This window comes from Excalfactoria chinensis, chromosome 5, assembly GCF_039878825.1.
Source record: "Excalfactoria chinensis isolate bCotChi1 chromosome 5, bCotChi1.hap2, whole genome shotgun sequence".
NCBI lineage: Eukaryota > Metazoa > Chordata > Aves > Galliformes > Phasianidae > Excalfactoria > Excalfactoria chinensis.
In genome coordinates this window covers 55,661,820-55,684,854 of record NC_092829.1, presented here as the reverse complement: position 1 = coordinate 55,684,854, position 23,035 = coordinate 55,661,820, and the positions used below count along the sequence as shown (strand labels likewise).

Sequence of the window (23,035 nt, the reverse complement as noted above, 5' to 3'; positions counted from 1 at the left end):
CAATGCTATAAAGCTGGTTCTGAAAAGCAGTGTGATATTAAAGAAACTGCACTGCAGAACTGGCTTCTGTCAATAGAAGTGAAATTGAGGGGCTGAAGTGATGCCAGGGGACACCGAGCAGGAGCTTTTGTTATAGCTGAAAGTGGTGTAAGTCTTGTGCCTGGCTGTGCTGTGCTCTGGGGTATCCAGCAGCTCTAGCAAATATTGTGAGTTGGGGAGAAATAGGAATTAATGTTATGTCTGCGCACAATAGAATCAGCTACGAAAACAAATCTGAGATGTACACAGTGTTGCTCATCATAGAGCAACAGGTGAGTGTAAAAACAGAATGGGAGTTAGTATATAATTGTAGAATGGCTTAGTCTTAGTTAGAAGGGACCTTAAAGATCATCAGGCTCTAACCCAGTGCTGTGGGCTTTTGCTTACGAGCTCCCTTCAAGCACTGAAGGATAGATGAAATGAAACATTAAAAATAAAAATATAAAACTATTTTGCACATTAGAAAAAAGGATAAATGAAATTTTCTATCTTGTTTCTGCTTTAGTAAATATCTTTGTAATGGATTGAATTAGTTAAGGGAAGACTTGTAAATTGTCAGTGTCTAATTAGGGATGGGAATTTCCATTTTCAAGCTGGTTGCACTGAAGTACCTCCTAAGAATATTTCTTGTAAGTATGATAAAAATAGAGGTTGACTGAAGCGGCAAAATTATAGCCTTTTAGATAGATCTCAGTGGTCTGAAGAGAAATGTGCTTTGAAAGTAATTGAAGTAGAGGAGGAGGGCTTGCTCCAGGACAGACGTGAAGGAAATTGTCAGCTGCTTTGAGTCTTAAGATAACATCCACTGAGTCCCTGGAGAACGGCTTAACTCTGTAAAGAACTTGATTTTGCGCAAAGGCCACAAGCACAAAAAGATACTGCAGTTGTCTGAATGCAGCCTGATGTCTAAGTTAGCATGTTCGTATATGGTTTGTGCTGTTGTAAAGAGGAATGCCCTCATGTTGCACCAGGGAAGGTTTGGTCAGTTTGGATATCAGGAACAATTACTTCTCAGAAGGAGTGGTGAGGCATTGGCACAGGCTGCCTGGGGGGGTGGGGGAGTCACTGGTGGAGATATGGCACTGAGGGATGTGGTTTAGTGAGCAATATTGGTGGTAGGTGAACAGTCAGAATAGATTATCTCAGTAGTCTTTTTCAACCTTGGTATTTCTATGATTGCATGATTCCGTGGAATCAAATAGAGTTAATGTTTGTGGTCATGGGTTATTTGATCCAGCACAACTCCTGTGTCTGTGAAGTGCTTGAGCAGATCTTCAAGGCATTCTCGTGGGCACCACTTCAATCTGATCCTGACTGATAACTTGGAAATAAAATACTGAAATGAAAATCTCTCAAGGAATTATGGGCTTGAGCTGAGTGCTCTCAGAGCATGGGAGGCTCTTTAGAACCCCACTCGGCTCTCTACCTTGTTTATGTTTGGCCCTCTTTACTAAAAGCAATGATAAACTTCAAACCGCTCAAATTCACTTCAGATTATCTCCCAGCTTTTGGAATATGAGTATTCTGAGTAACAGTCTTTACAAATTTTAAGCTTCTTGAGGTTTCCTTAGGCTGATCAAAACCCACTGATATTTATTCTTTGTCTGCCACTGAAGAAGGATGTGTGGATGTAGAAAGAGGAATTGCTTTCCTATGGCAAAGGAACATCTCTGTGATGTGCTAGGATATGTAACTGAGCCAGCACCATGTATTTTATCCAGGAAGAGTAATTGAAGCTGCTTATCACATCTGTGCAGCAGCATAGTGGTAAGACTAATCAATAGTGAAATACATTGTTAAATAAAGCCAAGTAGAACCCATTATTATATTATTTCACGAGGAAAATCCTATCTGTATTTAAGTGATAACTGGGGATTTCTTTCTGAAGCAAAGTGTTGTTATTCAGATGGAACAGAAATGTTTGGACACTTTTTTTTTGAAATCCATCAGCCGCCCATACACGCACACATCTGCCTCACTGGAATGGATGAGATTTGCAATTGACCTGTTGAACTTTTGTATTGCACAGATTGAGCAATCTCATAGACAGGCCTGTAAGCTAGTTGTGAAGCCTTGTAAAAGATCTTGATTTCTGCTGAATTCACACCTGCTGTGTGAGGTTCGGCAAGCTAGATCAGGGCTTCTGTATCAGCGTGGCAGAGGAATAAATGCTTTGGACTGCTAGCTGTCAAATGAGGAGTCTGGAATAGAGGGACCTATTGCCAAGAGTGATATGCGCTCCTACAGCAAGACCAGTTTGAGAACCCTGGCTCACTCGCATGGACTGCTGTGTGGGTATGTATGCATGGATGTGATATTGAATCTGGGAAACTTATTCTACATCTTTAGACTGTGAAACGTATGCGTCCGTATGCTTGTGTTAAGGCCTAGAATGCAAACTTCTCACAAGTATTACAGCATGTTTTGAGCAGAGTGCCTCCAATGTGATACAATACTAAATGTTCACGTCTGTCTTCTCAACAGTATAAGACTGAGCAGCGCTACTTCATCTGCAGACAGGATGCAGTTTGTCCACTCTCTATGAGGAGAGCAATAATAAATTTGTCACAATGAATGCTCTAGTAATTGCAGAGGTCATGTGACTGAATTTGTTAGCTGATGGCAATTGCATCCAGATGACTTAACTCCACTGTCCACAGTAGTCTGTGCTTCTTTTTCTTTCTGAAGAAATACAGAGGTATTATATTCTCTGGAAAGAAGGGCAGTTATGACTGTAGGGTATAGTATTTAGTGAGTGGTTTTGTGACGCTGTAACTTCATTCTGGCTTTCTCCTGAGTGAATTGGTGTTTAAGCTTGGAACACTGTGTGCTCTTTCCAGTAAACAAAAATAAACACGGAACTCCAAAGAGCAACAATGATAGAAAGACTTAAACTGTATAAGAATTTCCCTTGTCACTTATTTTGTTGTTGTTGCCTCTGATCTGTATATAATTAGAGGTGTGTCTGTAGAACTCAGCAAGATATTAGAGGGGAAAAAAGGAAGATGGTAGGAATATATTTTTGATCTCAAGTACTGGGATTAAGTATAGTCAAGATAATGGCACAAAGAAGCCATGAAATACAATTTGTACATATAATCATACTTTAGAGATGTATTGGAAAGTATCACAAATATCCCATTATCACTTAAAATAATGGGACAGTTTCTCTCCTTTTGTAGTAAGAAGACTTTATCTTATTTGTTTTTATTGCCTTCACCAAAATGAAGTGTCTTCAGTCTCATTTCAGCACATGGGTGTAGAATAGCTGAAGATCATCCAGTTGTGCCTTCAGAACGTCCTGTCAGCCTTATGACAGGTAACAGCATGTGCTTAGTGTATCTTGTGATGCCTTTTACTTTCTTAAAGGAAAGTCATTATGGGCAACCAATGAGTTTATTTGGTTAAATCTATGAAAACGAAACAAAGGGTGTTTTCACACCAACTGACAGAGTACCCAGTTTTATTTGTGCTGACAGTGTGCAGGCACAAGATGAAAAATGAGATTTGGTATGGTTTAAAAGTGAAAGTTGATAGGTTAGAAAAGCATGCCCACCTGAAGAAGGGAGAAAGAGGAACAAGAGAGAAAGGGAGGTGATGGTGGAAGTGAAGGTGATAGTTAAAAAACCCAATGTACTTTTAGAAGTAGAGATAATGGACTCTTGTTAGAATAATTACTTGCAGGTTTAAACTGCAGCAAGAAATACTAAATTTGGGGACATCCAATGATGAGAGTTGAATTGCTCCAGCAGAAACTACTGGAAGATAAAGCATGATGTGAATCTCTTCTGTCCTAATCAGTGAGGAGTCTGATGGACTTAATTACAATGATGACACCTTTAAATAATACCTTTTTCTTAAATGACAAAGGAAGAGGTACAGCTGTTCCTCTAATCTTTTTTGGGTCGTTCTTACTAATGAATTTCAATCTGCCAAAGGATAGGTAGGCATATTAGGAAGAATTTTGGAGATATCACAAAACATTCTTTCTAAAAAAAACCCCAAAATATTCCACTTTCTTGGGGTTAATAGGCATATCTGCAACGCTTCAAAGCAAAATGCAAACTATAAAATGGTCCCGTAGACTTATAATAGGTCAGTAAGTTATGGAATTAAAGGATAGTTGCAGCAGAAAGTACTCTAATCATTGGTGTACTTTGTTTCTTATTCCTTTTGCAGTTGTAATTTCCTAAAATGTTGGCTAATGATTTTATTAATTAGCCTCAGGCTGGAGGCTCCTTTACCCAAAGAATTTGGAAATGATGAGCTTTTTTACCCTGGGTGTTTGAGGCTGATGAAGTACAAGAGGAAAAAGAAATCTTTAGATATCAGAGGGCTTAAAAACTAATGAAGATGAAATTAAAAATACAGAAAGGATAATATACTTAAAGTGAAGCATGACAGCAAACCTACAGTGGTTCATGTAGCCCAGAAAGAAATGCACTGACTGTCAGAATCCAAAGTCCTTTGGGAAAATAACATAGACTGAAATAGGTTAATACTTAGCATGGAAGTCAGCCACTGCTTTCCATCTGACTTTGTGTAGTTTGCCTGACTTCTGCATAGAACTGATGAGCTTTCTCTCCTTCATTAGTCTGAATGCCTGTTATATTGTATTATGTTATCTCACATTCAGGTATCATATTTAGCAAATTAGTTTTCTCCCTAAGCTCATTGCTGCTGGTTTGTTTTAAGGCCCATCTGGCTACCTTTTCCTTACCTTCCACTACAAAGGATTTTCTTCTTTCCCAATTTATTGTTTCAAGAAGAAAAAGGCTGAGACTTTGAAACGAACTGTAAGGTACCCACTTCCCTTAATGTAAATTTCAGCATGAGTGAAAGTAATGACCAAAACCACAAACAAGGTGAATGACAAGACTTTGAAGCCCTCAGGAAGTCTGCTCTGGATGAGGACTATAGATTTTCAGGGCTAGCACAAAGCCAGCTACTTTGTGGCACTGGTAGTAAGGAGAGAAAGGAGGCATTAGATTCATTTGAAATAATTAACGTTTTAAAATATCTGAAATCTGTTTTCTTGGATTCTTGGAATCTTCATTCTTTGTGAGTGATGCACATTAAGCTAATAATAAAATTCATCTAATACGAGGGCCACTCTAGAAGTAATGCCTTTTATTTTAAGACATTAGTCTACAGTGTCAGACGTGGCTGCTTGTGGTATGGCAGTAGAGACTGAACCTTCCCACTGATATTCCCTTACATGTTGTTGCTGTGTGACAGATGGCAGCAGTCTGACAGAATGGTGTCTGACAGGAAGCACATATGAGGCAAAGGGGTGTCACTGAATTCCACCATGCAGGAAAATAAATGATAACTTACAAGTACTGGTTGTTTACAATGAGATCTTTGTGCAGCTGACCAGAGATCTATGGCTGTGCTGAGGAAGTTGCACAGCAGTGTTTATTCCTCGCCACCTGCTGCTTTGTGAGTAGCAAGATGTAGAGCTGGTACGTGGCTGAGGAGAATGAGTGCCCTAAAAGGAGAGTGATTATGGGAGGAATACATAAAGAATATAAAGAACATGAACCACATACTATGTCATCAGTAACATACCAGTTGGACTGGAAAGATGTATTGCAAGAGTGTGTGGGAAATACAAGCAATATCACTTTGTTTAAAATCAAATATTTCAGTCTACACTTCAATACAGACCTTACTAAGTTAAGGCAAAAATGTCAAGGTTTTTAATATATGATTACAAAATGCTTGTGCTTTCAGGTCACTTTCCAGAGATTTCTGACCTTCTTTGCAAAAAGAAATTAAAGATAGTCTTATTATAGGACACAAGATGCTTGTGATTATTCATTTGTCTAATATATGGCTCAATTGTGCCAGTTGCTTTGTTTGGAACTGGGGCTGCTGTTTCAGTGGACATAGTATAGTACTGATCTAACATGCAAGTGTACAGCATCAGAACCTCTTCCTTGGGCCTGTCTGATTCTAGCAAGAGCTGTAGAGAAATGCATCTTGATCACCTTAAGCCCAGCAAGGCACTGCTCTACTTGTGATGGAAAAATAGTTGTTAACAAACAACTTAGAGACTTGAGGAAAATGGACAAGTGTCTTCAGGAAGCAATTTTAGGCTGGATAAAAGTATCCAAGGGCATAAAACCTAAACTGTGGATGTTTGTACTCTAAGCCATGTTTATCTGTGTGTTCTGTGTATTACTCTCTTTGCTAAGGGATGGATTATTCATCACCATAGATCAGAGTTTTGAGTAGTCTAACAGCTCAGAGAGCTACATAGTGAACCTCAGTTTGTTGCATTCTTTAGACAAGCATGTTTTTCTTGCAGCTACTTCTTGGGAAAAAAATACATTTATTTATTGGATTTAAGTGTGTTAATAGTAGGATTGAGTTGTTTTGTTTAAAAGGTGTTAAAATTACCCTTAGTATGAGCATAGATAAAATAAATGCAATAGTTGACTTACGTTGTATGAAAGCTACCCTTATTACCTAAGCTATGTGATATTTGCTTGCATCAAAGTTTCTGCGATCAGGCTCCACTAACTCTACTGGAACTATAGGTGTAAATGTTTGCACAAGTTTGGGAAGAAATGATAACGTGATATTGAATGTGAGGATAATCTGTAGAAGCAAAAATATGGGTCTGAGGCTCTTGTGCTCAGTGCTGTTAAAGATTCTGTGGCAGGCTGAACAGTTGGAAGGATGTCAATGAGGAGTATAAAGGTCAATATAGTTCTATTTGGAAGATTTTGATAAAGGAAGGGACCTTCCTTGGACTATGTCAAGCACAGAATTGAAAGTTTACTTCCCCAAACCCTGTATATTGTGGTTCTTGGTCATGTAGTCTGCTATCAAATTAACCTTTTGATGGGTTTCACGTGTCTGTTGTTGGAGCTCTGCAAGACTGTAGTTAAAGATAATTATATGCCTGGTTTGTGACCTGCAAAGCCTATCACTGTTGTTAAAATACAAACCTAACTGAAGGCACCGCAGTAAGGATGTTTCACACTGTCAAACACTGAAATTAATTTAGCGTGTAAGTATAAATGTCAAGGAAATATAGGAAAGCTATCAGAGGGTATTTAACTACTTAATGCGGGATGGTGTATGTTGTCATTTATTTAAGTGAATGAGTAAATGAAATAAAACAAAGTATCAGTTTGCAGATACATACTGCTTTCTGAAGCTATTCATGGCATTTCCAGAGTCTTCCATTGTAAAGTATTGATTTAAGAAAAATAGCAGTTAGACACGTCAGTGTTGCTAGCTAATGAAAAGCAGTCAGCTCAAGGATTATATTTACAGAGTTCTTTGTAAAGATTATTTAGTATATGGTATGGGGCAGCCCTTTAAAATGTCATGGTTTGTCCTAGGTTAGTGAAGAAGCTCAGTGGAAATGCTGTAATAATGTATTGAGTGAGTTAGTCCAGTGCCTCAGCCCACTACTTCCCTCTTACTTCTACAGATAAAAATGGAAAAATGATCTTCTGATAAACCCACCATCACAAACAACGTACGAGGCTGGAAGGTAAGAAGAAATATGTCAGATTTGACTTGTAGACAGTGTGATCCTCAAATATAAGGATGAGAACAACAACAAAAAGCAATTTACCTCTAAGGGTTTCTCTTACCTTTCTTAATTGAATTTTCCTGTTTAGGTCATTGCTACAGGCCAGCCTTCTGCTGGTTCGTCTGCCTCCAAGTCAATAATAAAAATAGCTAGGAAGATGAAACAACGTACTGCCTTAAATTTAGAGGGATTTGCTCTCTGAGACTCCCAGAACACAACCCTATAAAGATAAGAGTCAGAGCTGCCAGAGAAGTGCGTGCTTTTGTCTCGTGTTCATTTTTCTGGGGAAGTTAATGCTGAAAAGTCAGTATCAACACAAACGCTGTTGAAAATGGATTCCGATGTTTCTGAATACCCAATTTCATAGTGGTATATTGTTTTTTAACTTGTACAGAAATTGAAAAGTCTTTAAGCTCGCAATTGGTGAACTGAGCAATATGTTATCTAAAACCTTCAAAGTTCTGTCTGAACTTGTTCAGTCTTCATGTCAGGTAGTTTATGCATTCAGTTCCATTGCCATTTATGGATAGTATTTTATATTGTGGTACCATTGGTGGACATTACTTTTTTCTCAGCTTATGTCAGCTTTTCCTAGAGGTTACTATTGAAATACAAGAGTGCTTGGTGCCACATCTGCCTTTCACGTGCAGAGTTCAAATAAACAGCTTTTCCATAGAGCATGCTGTGGCTAAAGAAAGGGATTTGAAAGGTGCACATGTGGATGCCATCTTGTGTGGTGTGCTTTAATGAGTGACCCAGGCTGGATGTAATGAAAGAATCACATCCTTTTTCCAACCTTCTAGGCAATGGTAATAAAGTTAGAATAGCTGTTAGTCATATTGGCCGTTGCAAGAATTCACGTTTCTTGAAAGAGAAGCAGCGATCATCCAGCCATAATGTTAAGGTTTAAAGCTTCTCTTTTAGCTCTGTACCCTGACACAGTCCTCTGTCATCCTTTTTCTCTGATTTAGCTTCACAGATTAATATTGATCCATTTTCCTTCCACTAGAAAATTAGGTTAGAGCAGAGAGGTAGGAAAGGACAAAGCATTTGTGGAGATGAGTGTTGTATTATTGTATTACTTTGCAGAGATTTACATGTGAATATTTGTGCAGGTATTTCTTCCAAAAACTGAAATACAGTGCAAGAATATGTGTTAACTCAATAATGAATGGAAGTAATAAAGCAAGAGTTCCTCTGAATAGAATATATATATGTAGAAGAAAAGTATATCAATCTATATATTCATCTATTTGGTAATCAATTTGCATTGCAGCTATTGCATCCATTTAAGTACAAGAATTTCATCAGGATTTGGGAAAGATGTCAGAGTTGTGCTTGGGTATTTCATCTACTTAGCTTTTCTAAACTGTTCTGAAGCGAGTATGCATGAAAATGTGTATTTGACATTTGTGACTGCGTTTCTTGTCCTGAAGCGAACTGCATGTGGCAGAAGACAGCTCTTTCCTTTGCCTTTTTCAGTATGAGTCTCCCACATCAGTCTGGTTTCCATCTTTTAAGGTTACTTCTTTGCTTTTTAACATCTTTTCTATTTATATGAACATAATTTTGTGTGCTACTCCATCTAAAGGATTGTGGACAGTGTATTGGATACCTGCTGAAGCCTCTTCTCACCTTTTTAGTTGCAAGGTGAGCTGGAGAAACAAAGAGGTTAAGGAATGCAGCTTTAGGTTCTGGACTGCGCTGAAATACTGCAATGGAATGAAGGTTTAACTGAGGATAGGCTTCCTGAGGGAAATATGGCATAACCTAGATTTGACCAGATTCTTAACAATAGACTTTACAATGTGAAAAATAACATTAAAATGTAAACAGAATGTGAAAGTTTTAGGTGGTTAATTATGCGTGTATTAAACACATATGCAGCTAATACAAGAAATAAATGTAATGCTGTGGCAGGCTGACACAACCCCTGCAGGCTGCATTTACTTTGTTTAGAAGAAGAAAGTGCAATTATGCCACTATAATATGGAATCTACAAGAATTTTAAACCATGCAATTATAATATGCTATTAGTGTGACAGTTTCACTGTTGATGTAAAGTTTTGCACCGAGTTTCCTTTAGTTCTATACTAATGACATTTTGATACAGTCTTGATAGTATAATTCTAATGCATGTCATATCTAATAAAACTTGAATTAGATCTGCACTGAGCTTTCAAAAATGAGATTTTTAATAGGATATAACAAAAAAAGCAGTTTGAAAAATTAGGAAAGTCTCATTGTTTCATCAAGGAAATCCAGTTATCACTTAGAGCCTTACTTCATTCCTGCTGCATCCAGAGAAGTTATGTGGACTTGTTTGAGGGATGGGATGCCAAGACGCTTTATCACTGGTGCAGGTGAGATCAGGCAATGTACTCTATTGTAGCTCTGTGGAAGAATGCCATGAGACATTCTCCTTTGCTCACAGCCTATTGCAGTATCCTCTATTTGACCATAAAAACAGCATAACTACTTGCATATCACAAAACAACACAGTAAAACAAACCAAGTATAGAGTTAAGTGGAAAACATATTTATGACCATCATAAATAGCTGTTAACAGTTCCAGGATGATGCAATAAATGTATGGTTTATGCATGTGCTTTCCACACTGCAGGTAATTATATTGCACATTATTGGAATGTACATTTATACTTTTTATCAGAGACTACTTGTGATGTGTCACATGGGGCTATAAATACTAATATGGAATTGCATATGAGAATCTTGTCAATAGCATCCTATGTGTAATTCATCCCACACCAAGAGAACACGTATCTCACATCGTGAGCTCCCAACAGGTAAATAGAGCTTAATTTCTATGGGAATTGATCAAAAAAGTGCTTAACTATGTTGCTTACACAAGTTTCAGTGGCACGACCATCATCTTTTAAGTTTGCATCATCAGGATGGGGATATTTTTAAAGACATAAATATTCTAATGATGTAATAATTCTTTCTTGAATTGCATTCAATCCCATTAGAACTTTAGGTGTTGAAACACTTTTCAACCCATCTAATGGGATTTATTTCTACATACAGCTTTTTTTTTAATTGATGATGAGTTAGGATTCAAATACAGTACTGGGAGAGGAGATCTGTGTTCAGGACCAGGCTGGCTGGAGCCCTGGGCAGTCTGGTCTAGTGGAAGTTGGTGGCCCTGCCTGTGGCAGGGGGATTGAAGATTCATGATCCTTGAGGTCCCTTCCAACCAGGCCATTCTGTGATACATGTAAGTATGGGTAAATAAGTAAAAACTGTGATGCTCCAATGGGTCTGAGCTATGTTGAACCTGATACCTAGAACATATTGTTGTTCTATGTAATGGTTCAGTCAAGGCTTTCTGTTGCTTCCAGACGACTTACTGCAGCTCCAGTTTTGCCTAGAATGTAGGCCTGCAGTGTGAAACTAGACTAAGCAAACAGGGTACGGTAAGTATTTAGCACGTTTTGGATTTGCTATTTGCAAACAATATTTGCTGTTTTGGATGTTGGGAAAGGAGGTTTCACAGAGTGACATTTAACTATTATTTCAATAATCACATTTCTGAAATCGCTCATTTCTTTGCATTTGAACAGCAAACCTCTGTGTGCTGTGTGTATTTGCTGAAGAATCACAGGGTAATTTGAGCTGGAAGTCCAACCTGCTCAAAGCAGAGTTGGTGAATAGTATTGGAATGTATTGGAATTTAATTTATGAATTTAATGAAGTCTTGAACTGGCTGGTTCTTAGGTAAAGAAAGAGCTTCCCTGGGAATTTCTTACCAAGTTAAAATGACCTCCAAAATGATTTCTGAAGCAGCTGCCAATCAACTCTGATTTTTAAGCTGTAATTCCAGCACTATGCTGGCTTTTCCCCTTTTCCTTGCCACTGTGAAGTTAGAAACTCTCCTTAGGCAATTGAATCCTTCGTTTAGCTGAGTAAAGGTATGAAATATCCATGTATTGGGAGCTGCTATTTTGACAGTGTTTTGCTGTGTTATATGCTGTTTAAGCATGTTAGTAGAAAAGCATATTTAGTACTTCAAAACAAAAAGATAAAATTTTGGGCAATACATAAGGCTTCCTCTAAAGATGCCTGTGGAAGTCAGGCTAGCTAGCTATAATTCTGAGTAATTATTTCTCTGTATGCTTTTAAGTGACAATAAATATTCTGTCTTGCTTGAAATATATTTAACTGGAAATGCAATATAGGCATTTAAAGAAGGACTGGCAGAAAATCCCACTTTAAATACACTTATGACACTGATGTGCTTTCCTTTGCCATTCAGGCAAGTCACTGAGGCTTCATGATTCAGAGCAAATAGATTGTCACAGTACTGAAGCACGTGGTGAGGCTTGAGATGTGAATCAGTCACTCTAAGCCTGTTGTCTCATAAAGTGATTATTGCTAATGTGTCAGGTATCAGTCAAGAACATTAGCACAGTTAATGTGTGCAGTTGCTGTATGTGTTTTACATTCGGAATGTGTTTGTACATGTGACTATGAAATATTGGGCCCAACTGCATTGCAGTATTTCATCCTGAGACTTAGGCTTGCCCTTCCTATTTTGTTAAGAGCATTTTGCCTTATGACAATTTAACATTAATTAATTATTATTAATTATTTAACAATATTAGTGTTGTGATCTCCTAACTGCCTGGAAGTGCATCTGGCTGTGCCCAGATGGATTAAAAGCCTCAATTCCCATACCATGATTTGTATAATTGAGCATTAATTACTCCCTAGTGCCTTGTCTTTGTCCCTCTTTCATCCTGTATGGTTGTATATAAAGGAAGGATGGACAAAGTTGTAGCTGCTGATAGATACCCGGAAGGCTCCTGGTAGAGTTAACTTCTTTTTTCTGGAAGAGAAAATGAGAAACTGACTGCACTTTTTATGACCTTTTAACTGTTCTGCCATAAGTATCCATGGCAACGTGACTGTTTCTGACTGTAGCATCAAAATAACAATAAACGTTGAGTTAAATTACTGCGGTCAAATACAACTTACTGCCAGGTGTGACAGGAAAATATCATAGTTGGGATGCAGAGAGTTGTTTTCAGACATTATTTTAGTCTTTTTTTGGTACTATTTATTCCTTTTCCTATGTATATTCCTCTTCTTGTTCTCCTTTTCTCTCCCTTCCCCCTCCCTTTATTGTTAACAATGACAAGGAATAATTATTAATTATAATTCTATCTCTAAGCCACATGATGTCTTAGTAAGGGTCAAAACTAATTTCTAAGAGGTTTCCATGTCTATTGGCTTTGATAAAATCAGCACGTATTCTTCAAACAGTTGAATGTAATGACACGCCATACTAAAGTGTAGAAACTTTTATGCATGTGTTATATAACATATACATGAAAGGATGCCTTTCATGTAACCTGGCAGGTACACAGACAGCCAGAACTCTGTCTTCTAATGATCTGATCTAGTTCTTTACTCAGAGGATGTTGAGGTGTTGGCACAGTCTGCCCAGAGAGCTGTGGATGCCCCGTTCCTGGAAGCAGTGAAGGCTGGGCTGGATGGCTGCCTATTTGTTTCAGCATTCTGCTGCTGTATGATTTGCCAGCTTCACTTGTGACAGAGTAAAGAATGCTCGGATTTTGAAAGCATTTTCAATTGACAGTGATTTCTACTTGTATTCTTAAAATCGAGGTCAAGTACAGATGGAATAAAAACACATGAAATAATGTGAAATAAAGCAGAAAAAGCAGTCTGAAGTGCTGTTAAAGGCTTCTGAGTTGCTTCTGCTAGTGAGGGGTTGTTAGAGATGACATCGATATTTCAAGGAAGTATTTCTGGGATCTGTTTCTCCTCTTCAACTTGACGTGCCAATGGGGTGAATTCATATCTAACTGACATAAAGATTTGTGAATTCTTGCTGTGCAGAGGTGAGACCTCTCCAGATCCAGTCTGTCAGGCTGATTTGTTATCTGTTGCCTGCTCCAAGCATATCGTGCCTTTGTGCCATGATCCTGTATAGATGTGCTTCAAATGAAGACTTTAATTAGAAAATGATGCCATTTTCATTCCGTTTTCTTTCTTCTTCCAGGCGCAATCCCTAAGCCCTGTTACCATAACCTCAGAGCCAAGTGCCAGCTGCTGCCTGCCTGTCCCTCCCCATCCACCACTATCAAACCCTCCAGGACGCGGCTGGAGGCAGCACGCTGACGGATCGCCTCGAGCAGGCTGTGGACTCGCAGCAGCAGCTCGCTGCCTCTGACATCACTCCCGGAGCTCACATCCCACTCCGAGCTCCTCTCGTTAGTCGTCTGTCGGTCGGGAGAGGAGGCAGGAGACGCTGCTAAGAGGATCGGGGAGGAACAGAACGAAACAGAGAGGCTACATCATGAAATTCCTCCCTGCTTATTACTTGCTGCTTCTTTATCCTGCACTGGTCTTCAGCACTAGGTGAGTACAGAGAGCTGTTTTGCTTACAGTTCTGTTCTGTTTGCTATTTATTCTTTTACTCTCAGTATTCAGGAGAGGAATAACACAGGTTTCAGCTTCTGCTGGGGTAGGAAGTTTAAAGCGCAGCTATCTTCTCTGATTCTTGTTTTCTTCCTCCTCTTGATCCTCTGAGACACACCGAATCTTTTACTTGATCTCTCTGGGTTTTCATATGCCATTAAAGAGCTGCTCCTGATCAAGTTTACCCACAGCTTAGAAGATGAAACCAAGACAGTTATCAAAAATGAGCTTCATATCTACAGCAGCAATAGCATACACTGTGCTTTGTGGGAAATAAGGAAGTCTGAAACAAAGGATGTACTAACATATTCTCCTATTTAGTACAGAAAAACAAACACTTTGGTAATCGTATCCCAGCTCAGGCTTTTGCATCTGAGCCTGTGGCTTATCCTCTAAGACCCTGAGATTTATGGCTTTTCTTCACTGTGAAATACAGGTGAGGTGTTGCAGTGTTACCTCAATGCCAGGTAACGTTAAAAAGTTACTGCAATCCAGTTAGCAGTACAGCATGTCACTGAGAAAGTGAACAAAACCTACTGCAGACTGAAAATAACTATTCTGACTGTTCAGTGCTCTGATGAAATAGTGTCCACTTGCTCAGAGATGGTGTGTTTTCTGTGCTGTGGGCATAAGGTGTTCAGCCAAGGAAAGATGCAGCTTCTACACTCTATCCTATTGTCTTGTTTAGAGAAGAGTTAATGCTGGCTGCTGAGTTGGTATGTCCTAATGACCCTGCTCTCAGTCCAGGCTTCCTAAATTCCCATTGCTGATAGAAAATAAACCTAGATTTATTGCTTGGCATTTCTCTGCTGTGATAGTAATAAATACACAGTCATCTTCTAAGCTCAGAAAGCGTGCTATCAGAGGATGTGTATGTTGGTCGTGAGAATGCTGGTTACCTTAGTCTTCATAAAATGTCTTCCTGTAGCTGTTGGTTTGTTTGATTGATTGTTTTACTCTTTGCAGAGACAAACAAACACGTTTCAAGTCTGAATACTTATAGAGTTTATAAAGGGGAAAAAAAGTCTGTCTGCAAGCTATTCAAAGGGAAGGGTGCCAGGGGAATCACTCAATGCATATGCAAACATGTGAAAATGTTAATTGGAAAAGCTGTGTGGGAAAACACCTGAATTCTGGAAGAAGTGAGGAGTATCAGTGTTTCCATTACCTTCCTACTGCACCTTTGCTGGGGTGACACTTGTCATTTAGAGACCGCAGTGCCAGTCAATATGAAGAACTCCAAGGCTCTTAGAAACATAAATCACAGAGGATTGTAACATATAAGTGTTTGATAGCTTTCCTCTCTGATTGAACAAGTCTGAGGAAACATTCACTAGCATCCAAGAGTGAAACTTGTGAATTTAGATGAATAGTTCTACTCATTTAGAAGTGATATATTCTTTGAAGGTGACCCATGAATGCTAACTGTGAACGTTTTGACTTGGAGGAGTGTATATATTCTTGAGTGTATAACTTTTGATTGCACGGGATGATTTGTATTCTTTTCTAATTGATGGGTGAAAACGATAGATGTGAGGAAGTCCGCTTACAGTTCTACCTGAGCGTACCTTATGTGTTATAAAGTGAAGCTCTGCTTTTGATACCAGACTGGTCATCGTGTTCCATAGGATGCCGACCCTCTCCTATATCATTAGTGATTTATGAGTCTGGAGGTGGTGGACTATCCTGGTCAGCAGCTTCCTAAGTCACTTGATTTTTGAATACGGAGTAATTTCTTAACAACTCATAATAGAAACCTAAAAAAACCAGTGCTATCAATATGCTGCCTCCTGGAAATAGATGATGCTTTATTCTCCTCCATCTGAAGATGGTTCTGTCTGCAGCACTAGTTTTTCTTTGGAAACATAGTTAATGCATTTGCTGGACTGAACCGTAGCAGGTGGTCAGGAGCAATTGTGTTAGCAAAACACAAGGTCTAATACTGTGGTGTGTGAAATTGCTTAGGTAAGGAGAAGCACCTGCCTTGTGGTGCAGAATGTTTTGCTCTGATTTGTTTTTTTTACATAAGTTGATAGAGAAGCAAAGTATCACTGCTGAATACATTTCTGCTGAAATGAATGTATGCAGTACTTAACGGGGTTGTGGACAACAGAAGTGTTTTCTTCCTTGTCATATGTGATGTTTTGTTCTTTGCCTCAAGTTGCAGTTTTATGGCTTGAGATGAGCCTCAGCTTGTCTTCAAGGCTAATTGTAAACAAATATGAATGGATGAATTGAACTGTATTGACACACATTTTACAACGTTGTTGAAAAGAGATACTCGGTTATAACTCTTAAGGCTGTGTTTGTGATTAATTTCTGATTTTCAAGGCTGTGTATTATGAACATCTCAGCATGGTCTAAAACAGTACAAATGAACTAAATATCTATTAAATTTACAGAAAATCCATATTCTTGAAATGGATGCTTTTCTGTGTGACTTAAGCTTGTTTTGATGTGGTTTCCAATCTTGGTTATTAATCTTATTTCAAGTTTCTTTGTACTGTAGACGTGCTTAGAAGATTGAGTTATATTTGTCTGTCCAGGTAACGGTGTGTTTGGAGAAGGAATTAGTAAAAGTTACTGCTTGGAGTCCCACAGAAAGTTTAAAAAGTATATTTTTGAAGGTGAAATGAACTTGGTTCAAGCTATTCTAAAGCTTGCAGTTCCTGCCTGTTTTCACGTATCCTCAGACAATTTTGTTCGGGCAGATGTTAAGTGATGGTTGTATACGTGTTACTTCATTCACGCTGCACTGAAGGCACGTACAGAAATGAGTCCCACTGTACTGTACACAGAGTGTGTAATAGGCAAAGGGTCTCGTTCTGCCTATGTGCTTCTATGCATGCAGATGCATAAGCCTTCTGACTGGGGAAAATATTACTTGCAGGAGGGACTATTTGCATGAAGGTATTCATTTGGATCAGTAACTGAGATCCATGGTTCTGATTATCTTGTCAAAGGAGACTTACTTGTTTTTAGGTAGAAGGACCCTCTGTTGAATAGCAATAGTTACAGCTGGAAGCCTTTGGTCACCAAGAGTTTTGCTGTCTGAATATGAATGTTATGAATATCTAACTCATTCAAAGAGCTTTGGTGTGAAGCAAAACTTGTCTTTTCATTTATGTGCTTAAAACACATAACTTTTCTGTCCAAGCATGATATTTGCCAGGTGCAAAACTGGATTGAAATAGAATTTTATAGCTGAGAATAGGCCCGTTGGCCCAGTAGGTGCCTTTTAGTATCAATATTCATATTACTAAACAGCAAATCTTTAAAAGGGTGCATGAATACCAGGGTTGTGAAAGGCAGAATTTATCTTCATGGCAGTGAAATGGCTGACACTTTCTTTCCTAGTAGCACAGTTCAGCGATAGCCTTATGGTGCTGATGTTAGAAGACAATCCAGAATTCAGGTGAAATGCCGCCTTTTATTTTATATCGGGAGAAAATCAGTGTGCTCATTTCTGGTAGATGGGTGCTTCTTAATGAAGGGATGGGATTTGGTCTACTGCACACCTATCGTTGAAGCAATGGATATAACTTGAAACCACTTGCCTTATGAAAAGCGAGAACTTGACTCAAAAGCTTGCTTTTTCCTTGTAATGTATGTTTGAGGTCAACTCTTTTCTTTGTAGCATTTGTTGGTGTTTGTTATCTTTTTTGAAGTGCACAAAAATACGATTACTTTCTCTCAGATAAAGTTGTGTGAAGAAAGACTTCATCTGAGATTTGATGCAAAGGGGAATGTCTTTGACAATATAATACCGGGGGTTGTGGAAAACAAAAGCAATATTGAAAGAAATCCTCATTTTCTAGTTGTTAAACTCCTTTTCATCTCCGACACACTTAGGGCTGATGTTCCAAGTGACTGCTTTAGAGACTGACAGGAGAGTAGGGGGAATCTTTCCCCTTCCTGGATTTTGAGGTGGAAGAGTGAGAAATACTTGTGGTAACATCCCCGTCTGTAGCCATATTGCTGTTACATGCTCAAGCAGATGGCCAAAAGCAGCCTTCCCTTCTGGGATCTTAAGCTGAGTTCTAGCAGTGTTCTTCCTTTTTCTCATGAACTGTGAAAAGTAGCAGTTTGATGTAGACTGCTTTAGCAGGAAAGTGCGTGGATTCTCATGTAAGCTGGGTAGACAACAAGAACAGTTTTATTTTGCTTTCTGAATTCTTCAAGAAATGTAGAGGCATTTATTCAATCCCTGTGTCTCCTGTTCAGAATTCCTTCCATGCTTGCTTTAACTATCTGAGTTTCCTAAGCTGTGAAAGTATTCCATTTTCTATCAAGCTTGGATGATTTTTCACACTGGGTTAACACTTTGCAAGTGCTTGTTTTGTAGAAGTGGCTTTCAGCATGTGGTTTGGGACCTTATTGTACGTGAAGAAAGCATGAGCTTTGCAGTGGAATGTTTAAAAACAAGGGGGCAAGTTTACTTAGGGTATAATTGAGTTCCAGGAATATATTTAGCTCACTTTCTCTATTTTGATGCGTAGGTGAGAGTCTAAGCCAGCAAACTGCTTGAGTATCACTGTTAGGTGAACCAAAGTATTTCCTTCTTCTAGAAGAAATGTTGAGGGTCGGTTTTATTAAGAATAACAATAAAAGAAATAAACTTGAAAAGTGAATAAATGTTGAAAAAACCCCACTGATAATCCTAAAGCAGCCAACAAGCAACCAACCAAAAAATCCCCAGCATGCTGTAATGCAGTGCAGACATGTTCAAGGTAGCTTTTAATTAAGGGAGTTAGGGCATATCCGTCTTTCATTAAAAAAATACACAGGAAAGTAAAGCAAGACCTGCTGTGGGTGGAGTTCTTGGCATCAGAATGAAATTGCTTAACGTTAATTAGGGAATCCCTGTGCTTGTACTACTGTTTACTATGTAGATATACACCTGATGTACGCCTTATGCAATAGATTTGTCTCCATGTTTACAGTTTATTTACAGTGGGGCAACCACGTATTTAATCAGTTTGTCTCCCACTTGAAGTGAAGGGGTGGGAAAGTAGTATGAAAATAAAGGGAAAAAAAAAAGAAAAAAGAAAGAAAGCAAACCAAGCAAACCATGTCATCTTCAGGAGAAACTTAGATTAGATTTGATCAAACCTATAGATAATTAAGTTCCATGTAGAAGTTGTATCTTGAGACTTCCTAGGATTCAGTCTTAACACTGTAATGGAATGGTTGGAATTCTGCTTATTACACCATGTACAATGCATTTCTGCTCAGGACAACTGGAACAGAAATACTTATGAAATTTTTACCATTTACCTTGTTTTCAGGGCAATTGTAGTGCTGACATTTCTCTGTTCTTTTCATCTACTGGTTCAGCTGAATACAAGGATATCCAACTAAATTTGAAATCCCTCCTTCTACAAAAATGCATTTAACAGCAACCTGTTCCCAGACAGTGATCCTTATGATATACCAATCTGCAGACAAATCTCTTTTATGCAAGTTGTCAGAACTCATTGCTCCCTGTTGTCTGGCTTTGCACTGGCTGTCTTGTAAGGGTCAGGTCCATAAGTATTCTCTGAATGGAAAACAAGTGATGTATTTGCCTGAAAGAAGATTGTTCAGGCTGTCCTTCAGTCTCAATATTGCAGCAAGGCTTAAGATGCATGTTGTTATATATGCTATTTCAGGCATATTAGAACAGCAAGTGCCTTTGAGAAGTGGAATAGGATAAACTGAAAAAATTGTCATTACATCAAATAACATCTGAATTGCTTGCTTATCTTGCGCTGTTACTTACCCATCTTCTCCCTTTGCCCCATTTCACTCCCATGTTAATTAACCTTCTACTGCATATTAGAGGAAACATGGAAAAATAAGAACACAAAGCACTGCTGAAATATCTGCTGTATTCACTGAAACATTCTATTTTAGTGAATCATGAGAGCAACTAATGTCAATGATTTTTGAGCTGAAGAAATAAGTTGGTGTGGAATTTATCAATATCTTATTTGCCAGTATTAATTGATAGCTTCTATACAAAGCAGTGCAGGGAAATGTCAGATTCCTGATGCACTCTGCCTATGCCCTACTATCTGAAGAAGGTAAGGTCAGCATTCAGCCTGCTGTTGTATTTTGCCTAAATGGGTTAATGATTCCAGCTGTTTGCAGCATATTTCTGTTGTTGTTTCTAATGAAAGCTCATGGAAGCTGGTTAAAAACCAGCCTGATTGTCAAAGAAGTTGCAGCGTTGAAAAGGAAAGAATGCGTGAAGCAACGCCTTCCCCTTGTAGATGGAGATGGTTCTCTGCATGGACTTCTTGAGGTTACCATGCCAAACACTGTACCACACTACAGGCTTTGCTACACCTTCAAAGTACCTTCTGTTATAGCACACGTGCTTATCATACTGTACACTCCATGTAACCTCACTGTAGTGAGAACTGTTTGGGATCTCTGCAGTTGCTGTTATGAATGTTTGTAAAACTTGGTTGAATAATGGAAGGGGTTGGGAGGGAAACAAATTGCCAGGCATTAAGATGATTATAAACAGGAGGGGGATGGACAATTTACGTGGGTTGATAGTGATAGGATAAGGGGGAATGGTTTTAAACGGAGACAGGGGAGGTTTAGGTTGGATGTTAGGAGGAAGTTTTTCCACACAGAGGGTGGTAACGTACTGGAACAGGTTGCCCAAGGAGGTTGTGGATGCCCCATCCCTGGAGACATTGAAGGCCAGGCTGGATGTGGCTCTGGGCAGCCTGGTCCGGTGGTGGGTGACCCTGCACATAGGGGTTGAAACTGGATGATCTTTGAGGTCCTGTTGTGATTCTGTGTTTTTCTTTGTGTTGGTGTTCCACATCATAATATCAAGTAAAGCAGTGGGAGTTAAAGAGTTAATGTTTTGGTTCTGTGGACTGCCTTTTTTTGGGTATATGGTTCTTGGAGGGGAGGAATGACATTCCCCAGAGGACTCAGTGTCCAGAAAAAGAAAGTAGGAGCTCCTGGCAGGTCATGAGTTTCTCTGCCTCTTGGTTTGTGGTGAAGCACATGGCCCCCCTGCAGTCTATAGAGTAAGGACTCAGTTTTGAATAAGAGAAAGTTACGTGTTTACTGGTGCCATATAGCTGGGTTCACAATACCTGAGGCTTTAAGTGCTTCTGTTGGTATGAACAACAACAGAAGTAAGCAAAGCAAACTTAGAACTGGTGAACTGGAGGACTGGGAGTGACAGCAACCATTTGATATATACCTTATGGTAAGACTTTTTTCTCATCCTCATCCCTTTTGAGTAATTTTTATTGAAATGCAGATGAGAAGAGAAATGTGTGTGAAAATGGAATTGCTGAGACTGACAAACTGATGCGCTCTGGGTGTGGATTATGTGTGTGTATATATCATAGTATTGTGCGAGTTGGAAGGGACCTTAGAGATCATCGAGTCCAACTCCCGGGATTTGAGCCCTCTAGTGTAGCAGAGCGGCAGTTTTACCCCTTGCGCCACAAGGGGGATTCGAACCCGAGCCCTCTGGTGTTGCAAGCGGCGGTTCTAACACCGTGCGCCACCAGGGACATGTATATGTATATTATGTATATATAATATTAAAAATATCTCGCATCAAAATGTAGTATTTTGAAGATAAATATTAAGAATATATGACAACTTCTAAAAATGAAATGATTATTAATAGGAAGCGTGTCCAGAAAACTTCATCTGTTCATGTTTTTCAGGAAATATTTTTTCCCTCTCCAGTGTCGCCTTTAAGATAGAGAAATGCAGTTAGTTCTTGCATACAAGGTAGCTCTTATCTTTCCTGAATTTGCTGTGTTGTAAAACAGTTGGAAAACTTTTATTTAGTAATTATCAGGACATTACCTCCTCCTGCATCTTTGCTTAACGATTGCTTTGGCACTTGAAAACTTCAGGCTGTGTGTTTATAAAACCATAGTGTTCATGTGGATAGACCTGTTCCTATGTGATACTTGGGTAAAATTGATTTGAGAGGAAGCACGTCTTTAGTCATAAGTGAATCCCTTTGTAGACCCTCACAGTGCTGTGGCTCTTTTCCCACTTCTTGATTGAGAAGGAAAACTGACAGTATAACTGGAAACAGTCTGTCGCTTTAAAACAACTATTTGATCACTTTCAGTCATGGCGAAGAAGAAAGGCAGGCCTGTTTAGCACCTTTGGAGTCATTGTGCCATCCACAGAGTTCACTGAATCACCAGGACTCAGTGGGATCCTTGCAGCACTGATAGATTTTGAATGGAGAATTCCCTTGGTTCATGATCTATAGAAGAAGTTCATGTCTTGTTTACTTAATTTTGGGAAGGTCCAAACGACTGTCACTTGAGTTATGGGAGCCAGCATTTCACCTTTACTCTTCACCTTTTACTTTTGACGTGTGTGGTTGCCACGTATGTTGATACTGCTCTTCGTTTGTTTTATAACTTGCATACGAACAAAAATTGTGGATATTCACCCCATGTTCTTACTGTCCTGACTTCGTGGCACCCTTTTGCCAAGCACACAACAGCACTTGGGTATGCTAAGCAGTCTACCTTACCTTCTTTTTATCTCTTTGAGAGACATCTAATTCCAGGAGATACAAAGCACTTTGCTTTTGAGCTTGTGGGCCTTGCTTTTATTTTTTTTGAAGAATATCTGTGACAGCTTGAAGTGTTTGTCCCTAATGAGCAGTGAATGGATTACATACGTTAGCAATTGTGAAATATTTATCAAATCTACAGTGTCCCAGATACACTCATAACTGTCCTAGTTCGTCATTTGCATATTTTAAGCTCTTATTTGCCATAAAAATGGCCTTCCTTTGCTTTTTTTTAATGTTTGCTACTGAATGTGTTTCATGGGATATTCTTTGTGTACCATGAGTGGGGAAACTGATGATTGAGAGGATGTGTATTCAGTTGGTGGTAATTTGATGAGTGCTGGGACAGTGTGCCTCCTAATGTGCGGAAGTGAAGAATACAGGCATCATATAAGCTGTACTTCAGT

At 38.9% G+C, this 23,035-nt stretch overlaps 1 protein-coding gene across 7 annotated transcripts in view; it reads left to right on the top strand.

The window, feature by feature from the left end:
- Nucleotides 1-23,035, top strand: part of LUZP2 (leucine zipper protein 2) — a 148,160-nt gene that overhangs the window by 32,444 nt on the left and 92,681 nt on the right. For 3 of the 7 annotated variants that reach the window (XM_072337226.1, XM_072337225.1, XM_072337227.1), the window contains exons 2-3: nt 7,490-7,552; nt 13,641-13,999. In XM_072337226.1, the coding sequence (XP_072193327.1) occupies nt 13,938-13,999 (62 nt within the window). In that variant the 5' untranslated portion in view covers nt 7,490-7,552; nt 13,641-13,937. Of the gene's footprint in view, nt 1-7,489; nt 7,553-11,016; nt 11,032-13,640; nt 14,000-23,035 lie in introns of those variants that run through there. The other 4 variants (XM_072337224.1, XM_072337229.1, XM_072337228.1 and 1 more) reach the window with 2 other exon arrangements.